Consider the following 16,439-nt stretch of genomic DNA (forward strand, 5'->3'; position numbering starts at 1 on the left):
GTCTTATTTGCTTTGTCAAGAAAATTGTGCGTTGTTCAGCTGCTAAAACACAAAAACTTCTTTCAGAGACGCTGCCGTGTTTTACTCCCCGCTCACTAATGGGCTCTTTGTTTCTTGACTGCAGGGAAGTGGGAGTGTCCTTGGCACCACTGTGATGTTTGTGGCAAGCCTTCTGTTTCTTTCTGCCACTTCTGCCCAAATTCTTTCTGCAAGGAGCACCAAGACAGGACAGTACTAAATTCTATGTTGAATGGACAGTTATGCTGCTCTGAACACGTTCTCGGGGTGGATTCTGTTGAAACTCGGAAGACTGAGAAACCCCGCAGAAAACTGAACAAGTTGAAGCCGAGGAGAAAGAGGAACAGATGGATGAGAGCTGAATGCAAATAGTCATGGACTGCAGTTTCTACTGCTAACACTATCTTGTAGATAAGTTGTGAATATGACCAGGGAAGGACACAGTTTTACATATATTCTGTAAAGGTTACGTGGGGGGAGGGTGTGTTTTTTGTTTTGTTTTTTATAATTCCACTGAGCCAACCACAGCAGTCTTCTGCTGCTTCTGCACTGATAACGAACTGCATAGTTCAGTAAACTTCAGGACAAACCAAACTTATTACTCAGCATTACAGTTACACTTGAATTGTTACGAATGTAAAATGTTCCCTCCAAAATACTTGCAGGTTGGAGGTAGGTTAAAATCAAACCAGGTAGGCGTAAACATAGTTTTTTGAGATAGTATTTGTCAACCAACAGATGTTTAAAATAGTATATCCTTGAAAGAAGTTGTTAGCTCTCAAGTCCTCTTGAGTAAGAAATGGCTTGGTCTGTGGTCCCAATAAGATTTGCTTGCCTTGTGTGTTTTTGAGCAAGTGCTTGAATGCCAGTCATGGTCCAGGTGTGTATCTCGCTGTAACCACACACCCCAAAATTTGTTTGTGCTGTTAGAAAATGATTCTCAAACAATCATGTTCTTAAATATCCTTCCACCACAAAATGTAGTGCGTGGTGGGAAAGGCATACCCCATATACCAGAGAGGGGAAATCCTACTTTGTTAGGGATTTTTTTCTATACTGTTTTTTCCTGTGTTTCATCCCAGCAAAATAGAATTGACTTGATCTTGCAGAGCTGTACAAGTCTGGATTTGAAGGGATATTGTCTTGCAGTCTAGGCCCAATACCCTAGGATTTTTGTGTTTTAATAAAAATAAATTTTACAAAACCTATTATTTGGAAAAAATTACTTGATTTTTCTTTTCCTTAATGTCAGGTAAAACGCAGAGGCAAACATTTCTTTGGAATGCTTGGAGTCCAAGCACTACAACTTTACGATAATGTAAGAAATGCCCAACAACAGGTAAAACCACTCCCATGAATGAAACAGAAGGTGAAACTTGACTAAAGTGCAAAAAACTAAATTCAGAACAACGAAGTAAAAAAGAAATAGAATTTTGAAGCACATAAGGAGTAATTTCAATACAAAATTTAGCCTGACTCTTCTTTCAATAAAGTTTGTCTAAAACTGGCTACTTGACTTGACAGACTGAAGTTATTTGTTACAATCGTACAGGCTCTGCTCTTGACTGTCTCATCACCGCTGTGTTGTGTCAGCAAAGCTGTTTTGAATCCTTTGCTCTCATCAGCCTTAGGTTCTCACAGTGAGATGAGCGTACGAGATTTAGTGTTGATGGAAATATTAGAACTAGGAAAAAACGGTAAAGAAAAATGCCTGCCACGTTTTCTTCCCCAGTGCATGTCCTTGGCCCCTGATTAGGCAGCATTACAAGCACGTTTTGACTTGTGCCATTGTCACCCACCCTCTGTAAACACCACGGGCGCCTCCACGTCGATCTAGTCATTTGTGTATGTTCTAGCTTAGTTTGCCTTTAATAGTGCAAAAACTCTGTGTAGCCCTTTTGAAAATGAAGCCTTGCTGTATCATGAAAGTGTATGGTTTTTTCCCAAGGTATTTCTTCAGGATTTGATTGCAGATATAGTGCTTTTTTGAATTATTGAAATCCCCGTTTATTCCCAACGCGTAAAAACTTCGGGTTTATTAGAAGGTATTAATTGAAAGAGGTTTTTAAATGTTGCATTGCCCTATCCTGAACTCTTTTGTTCCTGTTTTGTGACCAAACTGCTTTGTTCTTTGAATCAGTTTTTATAAACACTGTTGGAAGGTTAAGTTTTTTCAAATAATTTTGAAGAAATAGCACAGTTCAAAATCAGGGGAAGTGTTACATGTTTGCATTTCTTGAAATGGTATGCAAAGCCTTGCACTCAGCTAAAATTCAAGATTCCTTAATTGGTTTTGAGGGAAACTTTCTGTCATGGGACTGAAGAACAGTCCCGTGCCTAAAATCAAAACCAAAAAATGGTAATATGGATGTTTCTCTAATGTTGGGTTTTGTGGGGAGGAAAACGAGGTCAGGTAGTAAAGCAGAAATATTTTCCTCTGCTTTTAAACAAAATGAAGGAATTTGATGTCATCAGGACCACTCTTTGAATACTATACCGTGTAAGGAAGGCTTTGTAAGAATACCTTTAAATAAGTTATTATAAAATTTTACCTTTACATTCCATTGCTTTTTTACAATTTGTTAATTTCTTTTGGTTGGTGCGTTGCTTTTTCCTCTTCATGCGTAGGTGTAACAGCTCTGGCCCTCTGGGACTGTGATGCTCCAGGTCCTGAGGGGCAGAAGCCACTGCCTCCAGCAGTTACCGACGGGCACTGCTGCAGTGACACCCCCCGCTTTGGGATCAGGCACGGGGCCTGCAGCTCCCTGCCCGCCTCTCCAGTGGGATCACAAGCACATTCAGCACAGCAGGATGCAGGACAGCCACCCCTTTGTGACTTGTCTGTGATCCTGCTTGCCCAGGTCGGCATTTGACTGTTTTGCTTTTTCAGACAGGTTTTTTGTTTTGTTTGGGGTTTTTTTTTGGGTGGGGGAAGGTCTGGTTTGGCTTCACATGTAGAATCTTCTACATCTGACAGTAGCTACTTTTTTTTTTGAAAAGCATTTCAGAGAGCTGCTTTCATATGAGTGGCTTACTGTTCTGCTGAGGTCGTCTAATGCTGTGCATCAGGATCACGTCCCTTTGCTGCTCCATGGAGAAACCACAGCCTTTTGCAAATTCAGAAACTTCACGTCTGTCTCCTAAATCAACAGCATGAGAGAGACTGCAGGGAGGGTGCAGGGACCTGTACCAGGGTTTGGGGAGGGTTGTAGGGACCATCTGTGTTGCTGCTGATCCAGATTAGAGCCACAGAATGGTTTGGGTTGGAACGGACCTTAAAGACCATCCAGTTCCAACCCCCCTGCCACCCCTTCAGGTTGCTCAAAGTCCCATCCCAACCTGGCCTTGAACACTGCCCGGGATGAGGCACCCACAGTTTCTCTGTCCCCAATGGCAGGTGTACCTCTCTTGCCACCCATTTATTCATCTGACATAGCTGAGGGACATCAGAGAACTGATATATTTTATGTATCTTTTAAAACACATTAACACCTCCCCTGGGGAGAGAATGAGCAGCTGAGGGCAGGAACCACTTAACCCCCGACAGCTGGGTTACTTCAGCCCACTCAGCTTCTCCACTGGCCCATTAGTGCAAGACTGAAGTGAAAAGTAACACCTGCTCCCACCTCAGCGCAGAGTCATTTGAAAGCGCGGATCTTTTCATAGCAGGTTCTATTTTTACAAGCACAGAGCTGGTGAAGCACAGCCCTGACACGAAGGGTCACAGCTGGCTGGTCTGTCTGGGCTTACACAGCACGTGTATGAAAAAGGCACTGGAGGAGGAAAGGGAAGACAAGGTGGGAAAGGTTAAGAGGCCCCAGGTTTGATGGAGCAGTTTAACCTGGCTCCAGTACAGTCAGTGGCATTTCTGAGTGCCCGGGGTGCTGACCAAACATCACTGAGAGAAAAAGCACAGCAGGGAAAATGCAGCAAACAGCAAGTTTAAAAAGAGTCACCCAACCACACACTTTGAAATCACCCCTGTAAGAACACAAATCACATCAGTTTAACAAGATGGTTAAACTGGGCTGTGGGGGCACAGGAGAAGGCTTGGAGTGCCAGAGCAAACAGGTATAAACCAGACCTGCTGCTCTCATGGGTTGGGGGGCAAATCAAGTGTCCAGGATCAGGCAAAGAACTTTGCATGGGCATTTAGGGAATGGGTCTCATACAGGTCCATCTCTTCTGCATGCAAAAATCTGCAAGGCATCTTCTGTGCCTGCACCGTGCTGCTCGCTTTGAGTTGCCTCTGTAGCTCTAGTACAAAGGACCACCCTACAGCAGGAAACAAAAGAGATGGATTTGTCCCGGAATCAACCATTATTTTAGTTGCACATGTTTGCCCACGGCTGAGAGAGAGGGGAAAGCTTTGGGATCCCTTCCCTTGACCTTCTGATAATGAGAAAAAAAAAATACAAATGACATATTAGTAAAAAGAAGCACATTCACGTTAATTCATGCTCAGCAGGTGGAAGGGAGCGTTGTTTCACAGGAACTTCAATAACTGGAGCAGTCAATCCTCACTGTTGAGCTGACTATTGAAATGGAGAGAGAGAGACAACTGTTTGTTGTCTGTTTAGGGTTTCCCCCCCATCCCCCTCAGAAAAGGAGAAAAGTATTTACTTGTGAATGAAGCCAGGAACTGAAAGGGAAACACTTTCCATCAGCTCAGTGAGCAGAGCAGGCAGCTGGGTTGGTTCGCACAAGCAGCCACAACTCAAAAACTTGAGTTTTATTTCTCAGCACTTATTTTACCAATACAGAAGTAGGTTGCTTGTGGTTGAACACCTTGCCCTTACGTACACACACACATCTGTTTTGCTCCAGGCAAAAGGGAGGCAGATGCCTGCTGGTGGCCTGTCCTGTGCTACCACCCAGCATAGACTGGTTCTGTGTGCTCCGTGCCCCCGTAAGTCGAGTGTCGTGCTGAGCCTCGGGGCAGCAACAGAGACTTCAATGATTTCTTGCCAGAGTCTTTCCGCCTTCTCAGAATTATTAGAAAGATAACGAGGATCCCACCTGGAAAGAGAGGAATGGTGTAGTCATTCTCAGATGGGAAGGTAAAGCACCAGGTGATGTTTGCTCTAAGGCTTCCCAACCCAGGTATTCTCTGTTAGTAACATAAGGGTTTTTTCTCCTACATACTCTGCCTCCACTCCCCCCCCAGAAAAACCAAAATAAACCACCAAAAATTGGTTTGGCTAGCAATAATAATAAAACACTCAACTTCAGCATTTCAGCTTTGCTCTGGAAGCTGCAGGGAATAATGGCAGGTTTTAATGAAATAATTCAGTAACTTGCTTTCCTACTCCCATTTACTCTCTGCTCCATGGAACTGTTCTTTTCCTCCTGGCATCCTATCCGCTGCAGATCCCACCAAAGACTCCTGTTGAGAAATTAGTTTGCTCTGTGCAGCGCTCACACTGAAGCACAAGAACTAACTAACCTAGATTAACTTTTGAGTCTAGACTGAGATCATCAGGGCTGTCAGGAAAAATTACTTTTAGGTTGGGCATAGACACGGAAATAATTGGCAAATCTCAAGTACTGCGATGTTCTGTTCATTTGTTTCTGGCAGAAGCATCATCAGGGAAAATTGATCTGAACAGAAGAGCGCAGATCTGTCGCTGTGATGCAATATGGCCAGACAAATATGCCCAAATTTAGGCTGCATGAGCAGACAGTCTCATGGTAAACACTTGATCTGTGAGACCAGCCGTGAAATACTCGTGTTTTCCTGTGTGGGCTGTTTCCTTTCCCCCTCCTTGCAGCAAGCTCGGGGAGAGGCGGGACTGCGCCGGGGAATGCTGTTCTCTCACCCTCAGACTTGTTTATCAGAAATGCTGGTTAATGGGCCATTGTGGGCCTCTGTGGACGGGCTTTTCAGAGACTTCATTTTAATCTACTTTTTCAAATTAATATTCGCTTCAGAAGGCATCTGCTTTGGCAGATTTTTGGACTACAGCCTGGCATGAGGGGGATAGGGGTCAGTGGAGGAGCTTTCACACTGCTCTGAGCCACAGCTTGTGAGAACAACCCTCATCTGCTCCCTCCAGGCATTTCAGATCTTTGGAGGCAAGCAGTCAGCCAGTGCTGCTAGAGCTCCTCCAGACCCTGCTGTCCTTGTCTCTTCCATGCATCCATGGAGTCGTCTCCTTAGCTGCCAGGAGAGGAGTTTGATGGGAACTTGCACTGCTTTACTGTTGGAGAAGCAGCTTTGCTCACTGTGGGGAATGGCACATCTATTTTATCTCCCCCTGCCTTTTAACAACAGTGAGCTGAATGGGTCACACACTTGAAACACAGAAAGCCATAGATACGAGGGTTATTGGACATTCCTTATCCTCTAATGGTTTAGTCATCTCTATGACTTAGCTCTCTTGACACAAGATTTTCATCTCTGGTAGCATAAGTGGCACTTAGGAATTTCACCTTCTTTGCCTGGGCATGGGAGACAAATCCCTCTTCCCAAATCCTCATCTGCCCTTTTTGCAATCCATAGCAGTAATAGTTACCCATTTTCATCATAACTCCAATTAAACCTGCCCCCAACACTGATTAAAACCAACAGAACTCTATTTTTCCCTTTGCTAACACTACAAATGCCAATGCGTCATCTTGGAATGATTGCTTATGGTGCAGCTTCCCAGTAGAAAAGCTCATCCATGCACTGGCTTGCCCTAGCGAGCTAATTCCAGCAGGTGGCACTTGGGATGGGGGATGCTCCCCACACTCAGCAGGTGCTGGCTGTCTCATTCTGCTGGTTACAAGATGCTCTAATGGCATCAATACAACCAACACTGCATGATCTGGCAGCTAGCAGAAACACAAAATCCACCATCCAGAGAACACCTGGTTTAACAGGAAGGCGCCCAGCCGCAGAGGGGTGTCTGGTTTTACCACGGGACAGAGAAGACCCACGCTCACCTGCAGAGAAGGTGGCCAGGATAACAACCATCACAGGGGTCAGCTGGCAGGAGTTCCCTGACTTGTACAGGAAGAGCTCCATGCAGTAGGTCGGCTCTGTGCTGCCCCGGGGGCAGAAGGCATCTGGAGGGCACCTGACCGGGTTCACATCTGGGCTCTGCCCAAGAGAAGAAGTAACTCAGCACCAGCAAACTGCAGAAGGTAACTAGTGCAAAGGGAGGTGACACTGTAGCATTGGAAAAAAAAAAAAAAAACCAACCCCCCCCCAAAAAAAAAACAAACAAACAAAAAAAACCAACCAAACAAAAAAAACCAGAAGAAAAATAACCAAGAAATGAACCTGCTATCATCAAATTCAGCCTGTCTGCCCCTGTGGTGTTACTCAGAGTAGGGGAAGAGCAGAAGGTGACATTACACAGCAAGTCCATACATCACCCCCCCTCATTAATGGACACACCATCCCCTGATGGCCCAGGGAGAGTGGGCAGCTCCAGGGGTAGCACAAAGCCACCCTCCTGGTGTCATAATTTTAACCATCTCCCTCCATCAGGGCTCTGTCTGTTTAAAAAAAAAGGAAAGAAGCTCAGATTACAAAAAAAAAAAAAAAAAGTGTTAATTGAAGTGTATTTGTTTTGTCATGGGACAGCTCTGTTGTTAATCCAGGCTGTTCCACCAGCTGATGGGGACTCACAGGGCAGTAATGATTCTCTGGGCACAGGTCACAGCTCTCCTTGCCCCGCTGTAATTGGTACTCTCCTGTCCTACAGACCTTGCACCTGCTGTCATTTGGACCTTTGAATGTACCTAAAGAGAAAAATAAGCACAAAATTAAGATCTGGGACTAGACCCCAGGACCTTTGCAATTGCAAATGGATGATTTAGTTTTCAAAGCCACAAGGAGAAAGAGCATTAAAGACTTATGTGCATAACAAAAGCTGAGCCTGGCCTTTGGTCCTGGATCGGTGGCAAAGGGGCAGAAGAGAACAAACAAGGACAGAGGGACTACAGAATATCTGGGGTCAGACCTTGGCAAACAGAGTGGGTATGAGTAGGAGTAGGTGGGGGAAGGATTTAGTTGTAAGGCCTGGCTTTAAAGCAGATGGGAGGCTGGAGCTGGAGGTCAGCAGTGTTTCATCCACTCCAGTTCTGGATTCAAACGTCTTTTCCAGCTGTTTGAAACTTGCTGAGCAGAGTTCAAAGCACAGCTTGGTTTCCTAAGCTTTGTGGGAACGATGGGTCACAGAAGTTCCAATCTCAAAGTGGTAAACGGTTTTCTGCACGTTTAAAACTTGGTTACAAGAAACCCCTGGTGCTGTGTCCAAAGTGGAGGCACCAAAGGGGTGGCCCTCCCGCAGGGCCATGTCCTCACATCCCCTTTCTGACTGTCCCCTTTGCCCCAGGCTGCTGCCAGTGCAGAGCATCCCCCCTTCTGTGCTTTCATCAGCAAAGCCACCACCACTGATGAAGATGGTTTTTAGCCAGAACTATGCATCCAGCCTGGGTGTGCCAGTGACCAGCCTTCCTCCTCCGAGCCACCAACCTCGGCAGGAAGGTCTGGCACAGGCACAGCCTGGCACCGAGGCATCTCGGGAATGAGCCGCTTCCCTTGGCACTGAAGCCTTGTGTTCCCAGGCGGGATAGCCCAGCCCCACCCTCCCTGCAGAGTTACCTGGGGTAGCCCAGCCCCTCTCCCCGCAGTTACCTGGCTGGCAGGGCGCACAGTCCTCCGATGCCTCCCGAGGAGCCTCCTGCCCCCCAGGACAGGGCAGGCAGGCCGTGCAGCTGGTGGTGCTGGAGGGGAGAGGAGGCAGGACACGCTGTGGGACAAGCACTTCCAAGGCCAGCCCAGCCCACAAAAACCAGCTCTTATGTATGTATAGACTGGAGTCTCCAGGGTCTACCGGGAACTAAGCTTTTCCCATTTTATGGGCATTCACAGTGTCTGTCTCTTCTTGCATGCAACCACAGACTCCTAGAATGATCTGGGTTGGAATATTTAAATATTCCAAGTTTAAATATTACCCAGTTCCAACCGGCTGCCATGGACAGGGACACCTCCCACTAGACCAGGTTGCTTAAAGCCCCATCCAGCCTGGCCTTGGACACGTGTGACTGGGACTGGGCACATGATGGCATTTCTGTCCTCTCTTTGACTACTTATTTGCATGAAACCTGTAAGAATTTACCATCCCAGAAGTCACTATGGCTTAGCTGGCATTCCTTGGCTGGAACTGGTTAGAACTTGGCCAGACCTGCAGTACAGCTGGTTAAGCCCTGGGTTAAGTCCCATGGCAATTTAATCAGAGTTCAGCAGTGATCTGCTGCATAACATAGCACAGACGAGCTCAAGGGAGGTCAAAAGGAATGTAAATATCCATATGCCAGTTCTCCTGCTTTGGACATAAACACCCCAACCCCTGTTCAGGCATCCCTATGCAGTAGGTCAAGGCCCATCATGAGGTACCATCAGCACCCCTCTCAGGACTTCCCTCCCACCCCAGAGGTGACAGCTCAGCCAGGGCACTTTTTCAGGCAGGGTACTGCCTTCTGCTCACCCTGATCTAGGATAAACAAAACACCAGCTCAGTTTCGACCTACAAAGCCCAGAGCAACTCTCAGCTCCCTCCCTGGGCCAGTATCAGTCTGATCCCAGGGGTGTGCAATGCCCATGAAACGCAGTGATGATGGAAAGCGGGAATGGGGAAGGCAGGTTGTGAGCTGATGATCCCAGGGGACCTCTGCATCCCACCAGGATCCTCCCCTCATTGTACCATCCCTCTCTCACCAGGGTCAGCACCAGTGTCCCCACAGCTGAAGTGGCAGATGACTTGTCTTTGGCCACTGCACTGGTGGCTGCAGCTCAGTGGCCAAAAGAAACACCCCTCTCCCTGTCTGCCTGAGAGCCGGTGCCCCAGGACGCTTCTTACTTGCAAAATGATCCCGGCTGGCAAGGAAGGCAAGAAGCTGAGTTTTGCTTGGAGCTAAAGTAGCCTGAAAGAGAGCAGAGTAAGGCTTCAGGGTCTTGCCTCCGCATCACTGCCACGCACTGTTGTGTATTTGCTCATCTTCATTTTACAAGCAACCAAATAAATCCCCCACAACGTGCTTTAGGTGGCATTTCATGGGCTAATTCAGGATATTTGGGTTTCTATTTGTCAAAAGCTCTGAAAGAGCAATAGAAGTTCCCTACTGCCCTCTTCCATGCTGAGGGGTGCACGGGGGGATCAGGCAGATTCTCACATCCAAAATCTCACCAGGGAGACTGAGAGATCTGTCACCCTTCCCAGCACCACAGGTTGAACTGGAATGAAGCTGGAATAGGTAATCCCAGTGCCATCTCCTGGGTTATTCAGCTGGAGCAAGCTTCCAGCCAGGGTCACCCCAGCCCTTCCAAGAGTTCCCTCCTTCCAGGAAGTCTGGGGTGCATCTTGTTGGGAAGGACACAACAGAAGGACACAAGACCCACCAACCAGGATGGCTCTGTTGGTGCAGGAACTGACCACTCACCCTCCCTCCTTCCCTGCACCATGAGCACCCTGATGGGCAGGAGGTCACATACAGACCCTTCCCAAAACACAACAAGGAGTGAAAGTGCCCCAAGTGCCCACTGTGTGGGCAGGAGCTGGCAGGATGCAAATTGTGAGTCCTGCCAACCAGCAGGAAAGCCAGGAGAACAGCACTTGGGAATTCAAGTGGTTTGGGGAGTGAGCCTAATGATGCACAAAAATTATCATGGCCATGGAGCCACATGGGACGAAATTAAGGTTCAGAGAGGAGCTGGTAGCAGTGTGGGTAAGAACTGCCTCAAATCCACCCAGATTTGCACCAAACAGCAGGGGATGCAGCAGAGCAGGATCAAAACAAACCCACCTTCCTCTCCCTGCAGGGAAAAACGATATTTTTACATTTGTAATTGCAGGATTCAGGGGCCACTCCCACAGACTCCCTTGTGGCCTAACACAGCGTTCAAATCTGCTGAGTAGAGGGAGTGACAGACCCCATCGCTGTCACCAGTCAGACTTTGTTCCTTCTAAAATTAGCAAGTGACAGCCAAGGTTTGGGTACCAACCCCAACAGTTCGGTGGGAGGATTTTCCAAAGAACAGCTGTGGGTGTTCGAGCAGCACCCCATTCTAGTGAAGAATAGCTGCTGCATTGCATGTGTTAATTAGGGGTTTGCATAAGCAAACTCTGTTCTGTTCTGCATATGCTGTTATCCCATCTGCAAACACATTGTACCAGGCTCGTGTGGCATCACCCAGGTGCAAAGCACCTCACTGAAACTCCAGTTTTAGCACCTGGGGAATAAGAAGAGCATTACACTTAATACTCAGGCTGCAGAAGATTGCCCAAATGAAAATAAAGATGGTTTAGACTCATCTTTGCCATTAAAAATGGAGGAATACTTTATTTTCCTGACACACCCCTCCCCCTTGTGCTATAACTGAATTTCATAAACCTCCTTTCCTGATTTCCACTACAGTGTTGGCATTAGCTTGTTGGAAACACAAGCTTGACCTCCAGATCTGTTCTTTTGATTTTAATGAAAATGTCAATAGCCAAATGGGAAGGGATCTGCTGTGCTATTTTTAGCCCGAGCAAAATAACCTGTTTACCCTTTGGTGCTTTTAAGTTACCTGGTAATTCCATCCAGCACTGGGAAAAAGCACGGTGGAGCCTGATGAAAATGCATTTGGGTTGAATACAGACCAAAGCCTACCTTGCTCACATGCTCTGCAGGCTGTGGCCCCAGGCTCATCAGCAAAATGGCCAGGCGGGCAGGGAAGGCACACGGCGCTCCTTGGGAAGCTGGGAGAGAAGGGAGCAGAGAGGGATGCTATTTTAGGTCACCCGAGCCTCTATCTGCTTGGAGAGGAGAGAGCAGAGCACAGCACTGGCAAGTCTAGAAATAGAGTCATTATAAAGAAGGAGTTCAGGCAGAAAAACATTATTTTGAACACGCCTGCAGGAAAACATTATTTTGAACATGCCTACTGAAAAAAAAAAATTTTCCTGTATTATTAACATTAGAGATGCCCTGTGGGCTACGTGGAAAGGGAAGGCCTGAATTGAAAAATACATTGTGGCCAGGCTTAAAAACCTTGGATTATAGTCAGACTCTTAAATCCACACTTAAATATTAAATTGAATTGGAAAGGTGTTTGCTGTTCGGCATCCATCGGCGACTTCAAGAGGAGTTGCTCCATTGCTGGAAATCAGAAGTCGAAAAAAGGAGCTAAACCACAGGCAGTGAGGTGTGAGAGCCCTGACCTTAAATAACAGGGACTGTGGGAAAGGGGGATGCAATATGTTAGACCTCTAGGAGGAAGGGGAGAAAATGAGGGAAAGGCAGGGAAAGAGGAAGTTATTACGTTCATCACTGACAGAGCCAAATCTCCTGCAACAAGCATGTGGTTATAAGATTTGTTAACATTCTCAGGGATGCTTTGGAGGAAAATAAGGACATGATCTTTAGTTCCTTCAGAAACCCCCGGGGCTGACTGAGATTTGCAGAAAAAAAAAAAAAATCACACCAAAAAAGCCCCCAAAATCAGGTGGAAACAGAGCAAATGCTTTGCTTAAAACAAACCAATACAGGGCCTGTGCCAGCCAGAGCCGCTCAAAGCTTGGGGAGGCTGGATTCTCCAAATACCACAAAAATGTTAAACAATCCCATCTCAGCCCCAAGGCCCAGACAGCTGCCACAGAGATGGCCATGGACACACAGCACCCCCCAGAACCCCTGCCCTCCCTACCCCCCATATCCATGTCCCTGCTCTGGCACACACAGACCCAGCACCACTGGCTGACCCTCTCTGGTCCCTGGCTCCATGTTGCCCTCTCCCACATCCCAACAGCAGCAGCTGTGTGATGCCCTGGGGACTGCTCCTGGTTGTTTTTTTTAAAGCAATTTGGGTGTAAATTGCTGTGACACAATTGTAAATTGTGTCACAGCACAAACTGCAAGGAGGTGGAGGATGCTGGCACCTCAAATTCAGGGGCTGCTGCAAACAAAATGCACAGTTGGGTCACTCTTCCCTGCAGATTTTGTTCCCTCTCCCCAGGACTGATCTGAATGGAGCTGCTCTTGAGGGACACTGTCCTAGGAAGCTCTCACCAACCCTTCTGTCCTTGCAACCACCCAAGGGACAGAACCCATTGGTTGCAGACTAGGGAAAACCTGATGGAAAATGGGGAGAGCAGCACATCCACGTGTCCTTGCAGCCAGAGGACTTGTACAGCATCCCTGGTGAGACTGCAAGGCAGAATTTCTGTCTGGGATGTCTTGTCAGCTTTTCCACACCCTGTCAGCTGAGGATATTGCTTTAGATGCCAGTAACTTAAATGTAATGAGGTCCCCTGGGGGCAAGAAAACAGGGATTCAGAAAGTACTCAGGCAAAGCACAGAGATGAAGCCCATTGGCCAGAGATATCCTGGGGGAAAGATGAGAAGATGAACCCAGGCCTCGTTCCCGAGTGGCCCCACATCACAACACAGACATGTTCCCCCCTAGTACATACAAAGGAGCATGGGGGGATAAAAGGGCAGCCCACAGAGGGATGGAGCAGCCACTGGGCAGCCCCTCAGCACAAGGATATGCACACCGAGGTTTCCTGGTGAGGAGAATTTAGGCTGTGAGAAACAACCCTTGCAGCACTCTTCCTATAGCCCAGAGGAGGAGATTTAGCCAGCTGGGAAGTGCTTTGAGGAATAGCATCCACCCGCCACCATGCCCAGGGGCTCAGTCACTCACCTGGTGTAGGACCCCTGCGGGCAGGGCAGGCAGGAGGGTTGCCCACTTTGGGGCTGGTAGTGGCCAGGTGGGCAGGAGCTGCAGGCACTGGGGTCTGTGCATGAGCCCCCTGCACAGCATGAGCAGCTCAAGGTGCCTAAATTGGAACAAAAAGTCAGGATCAGGGCTGCAAGACCTGAGTGAAAGCCCTGTGCTCATCAGGACGGGTCACTGCCATGAACACAGAAGGGTTGGGATGCAGCCCTTCTGGCAAGGCACCCTCAGAATGTAGAAACTGCAATATTAATGCTAATTATGCTGCTGTGAGTTGTTAACAAGCTGAAGAACAGCCATAAGATGATCTAAGGTGTCAAGTCTACTAATGTGTATTTCCAGTAGTTAAGGTCACTGCTTTTCCCTCCTCTAATTTGAGGGGACAGGAATGTTTTCCTTGTTTTTCCTCTAACACAAAAATAAAAAAACAAACAAACAAATGAAACCCCCAAACCAATATACTCGCTTGAATTACTGATAATTTAAACTTGCAGGAAGCAGAACTCATGAGTAAAGCCCTGGAATAAAGGATATGCCTTAAGCAGTAACAGCTTTTCTCTGAGCACAGGTACCACGGCATTCCCGAGGGGCAAGCTCTATCCCTCTCTGCTCCTCAAAACAAATCCAAACCACACAGAGTAATTGGGTGGGATTTGCTGTAGCTGAACACACCAGACCTGCCATCCCACTGCTTGCAGGAACCAGTCCTGGGTGCTGCACAACCAAGTGCAGGCAAGAGGAGAAGACCCTGAGGATGAATATCCTGCACACAAGGGAGGTGAGAATCAACTCCTGTCCTCTGCAGATTCACCCTAAAGCATCAGAGCTGCTTATTCCCCTTTTTGAAAGTTCCCTGAAGTGGGAGGGAATAAGCAAAAAGTACACTGATTTTCTTTTACAGAATTCTTTGTTGTTGTTGTTGTTTTTTAGTTTTTGGGTTTGGGGTTTTTTTGAGTTTTTTTTTTTTTGTGGGGTAGTGGTGTTTGAAAACAAAACTCAATCATGTTACAACATAAATAACTTCTGGAAAAGGTAATATTATGCACTCCTGACCACAAGTGAGGTTGATCAAGTATATTCTCAAGCCCAAGGGAAAAGGCTGTTTCTACAGCAGAGATCCTCTTTCAAACATTCAAGACAGCTGGAAGCTGACCTTGTGTTTGGCACTGTATCTAAAAATAACATCTTCCTCCCGATAAATCAAGCTGCACTTGTGTTACATTTTGTGGTACAATCCTACTGGCTTTGCCATCCCACTGGGAAGCCTCGGGAAGGCCAACAGCACAAGGCCAGAGAAGACCAAGTCTTTAGCGACAGAAAGGTGCGATGAATTACCCCTCGCTCCTGCTGCCTGTCCAAGTTTCCAACATAAGAACACGTGCTAGCCCCACCTCCCCTGACAAGCCCCTTTTCCATCCCACACAGGACCCAGGGCAAGTAGGACTCTTACCTTCGCTGGGGAATGTCCCCGGGGGGCAGCGGGAACAAGCGGTCACGTTCACCCCGCTGCAGTTGGAGGGCTGAAGGGTGGGGAGGGACGGAGCTGCCGACGGGACCCCGGGAGACGTGGCCGCTCCTGGAGGGGACGTTGGGACACCGGTAGATGCACCCACCGGTCCTGTGGATACTGGAGAGGCAGCCGTGCTGGCAGAGCTGAGGATGGGCACGTCTGTGGTGGTGGGCACAGTCTGAGCAGGGGTCACGGTGCTTGAATCAGCAGATGGAGGCGCGGTGGACAAGACAAGGTTTGCAGTGGTTGATGCCAACCCAGGCGGGAGGGTCGCAGTGGCAGCTGGGGGAGCAGAGGCTGCAGGGCTGCTTGCACTGGGAGATGCTGGGCTTGGTGCAATAGGGACCTCGGTGCTAGATGCACTGGGAGGCACCGGTGTTGATGCAACAGGGACCTCGGTGCTGATTGTCTGGCCTAAAGCAATACCTAAGAGAAGAAAAAAACATAAGTAGTGGAAAAATTATTGTTTTCCCTTGGCCTGTGCCTTCCCATTAGGTCTTTATCAATTACATGAACCACATGTCCTTCTTGCCTGACATCCAGAAGCTCCCATCTGCTGTGATCCACTACAGAGCAAGGATCTGAGTCAGCATCTGAACATCCCTAGCACACAAGAGACTTATCAAGGAACTAAATTAACGGGTCCACAAGGCCACAAACTAAGTAGATGCCAATGTCCAGGTGGTCTGACTCTCCCATAAAAAAGGGTGTGAGAACTGCCTGAAACCCTCAGTTTGGTTAGCTCCTTGAGAAGTTTACACTGAGAGGTCATGACAAGCTGATTTAAGATGCTTGTCAAGTAGCCGGCTGTTTTATCCCATCTTCCTTAAATGGATCAGCCCAGAAAAGTCATGGGTTTGGGATCTTTTAAAGCTGTCTAGAGATATATCCAGTAGCCAGAAGAGAACCTGCAGGCCAAGACTTCTTTGATTCTGAAATCCCCCACTAGAGAGAGGATAGCTGTAATCTGCAGAGAAAGGAGGTATTACTGCAGCTCACATTGTTTTGCCATGATATGTGGTGGACTGAAATGTCTTCTGCTGATGGAAGCCGTGCCTTGCCACAGGCACAGGGGACATCTTCCAGTTTCTGAACAGATGAGAGACCCATGAAATTCAACAGCTTGGTTTTTACTTTAGCAGCGTGGTACTAAGCAAAGGAAGCAATGCAGAACCAAAACAGGCAGCTCCTAGCACA

General features: G+C 47.5%; 2 protein-coding genes across 2 annotated transcripts in view; one reads left to right on the plus strand and one right to left on the minus strand.

The window, feature by feature from the left end:
• LOC114070725 (histone-lysine N-methyltransferase NSD2-like) overlaps positions 1 to 2,582 on the plus strand; it is a 46,256-nt gene extending 43,674 nt beyond the window's left edge. The window contains exon 22 of the mRNA XM_027908276.1: positions 125 to 2,582. Coding sequence (XP_027764077.1) covers positions 125 to 390 — 266 coding nt within the window. The 3' untranslated portion in view covers positions 391 to 2,582. The remainder of the gene's footprint in view (positions 1 to 124) is intronic.
• A 2,029-nt stretch (positions 2,583 to 4,611) lies between these two features.
• The window catches only part of LOC114070724 (uncharacterized protein PB18E9.04c-like), a 15,685-nt gene continuing 3,857 nt past the window's right edge, over positions 4,612 to 16,439 (minus strand). Inside the window, exons 2-9 of the mRNA XM_027908275.1 lie at positions 15,183 to 15,668; positions 13,700 to 13,835; positions 11,665 to 11,753; positions 9,873 to 9,936; positions 8,648 to 8,736; positions 7,637 to 7,749; positions 6,946 to 7,102; positions 4,612 to 5,037 (exon numbers count right to left, since the gene is read on the minus strand). Of these exons, the coding sequence (XP_027764076.1) occupies positions 4,886 to 5,037; positions 6,946 to 7,102; positions 7,637 to 7,749; positions 8,648 to 8,736; positions 9,873 to 9,936; positions 11,665 to 11,753; positions 13,700 to 13,835; positions 15,183 to 15,668 (1,286 nt within the window). The 3' untranslated portion in view covers positions 4,612 to 4,885. The remainder of the gene's footprint in view (positions 5,038 to 6,945; positions 7,103 to 7,636; positions 7,750 to 8,647; positions 8,737 to 9,872; positions 9,937 to 11,664; positions 11,754 to 13,699; positions 13,836 to 15,182; positions 15,669 to 16,439) is intronic.

Source organism: Empidonax traillii, unplaced genomic scaffold, assembly GCF_003031625.1.
Source record: "Empidonax traillii isolate 1590-97213 ecotype Southwest subspecies unplaced genomic scaffold, ASM303162v1 scaffold1670:size75979, whole genome shotgun sequence".
Lineage (NCBI taxonomy): Eukaryota > Metazoa > Chordata > Aves > Passeriformes > Tyrannidae > Empidonax > Empidonax traillii.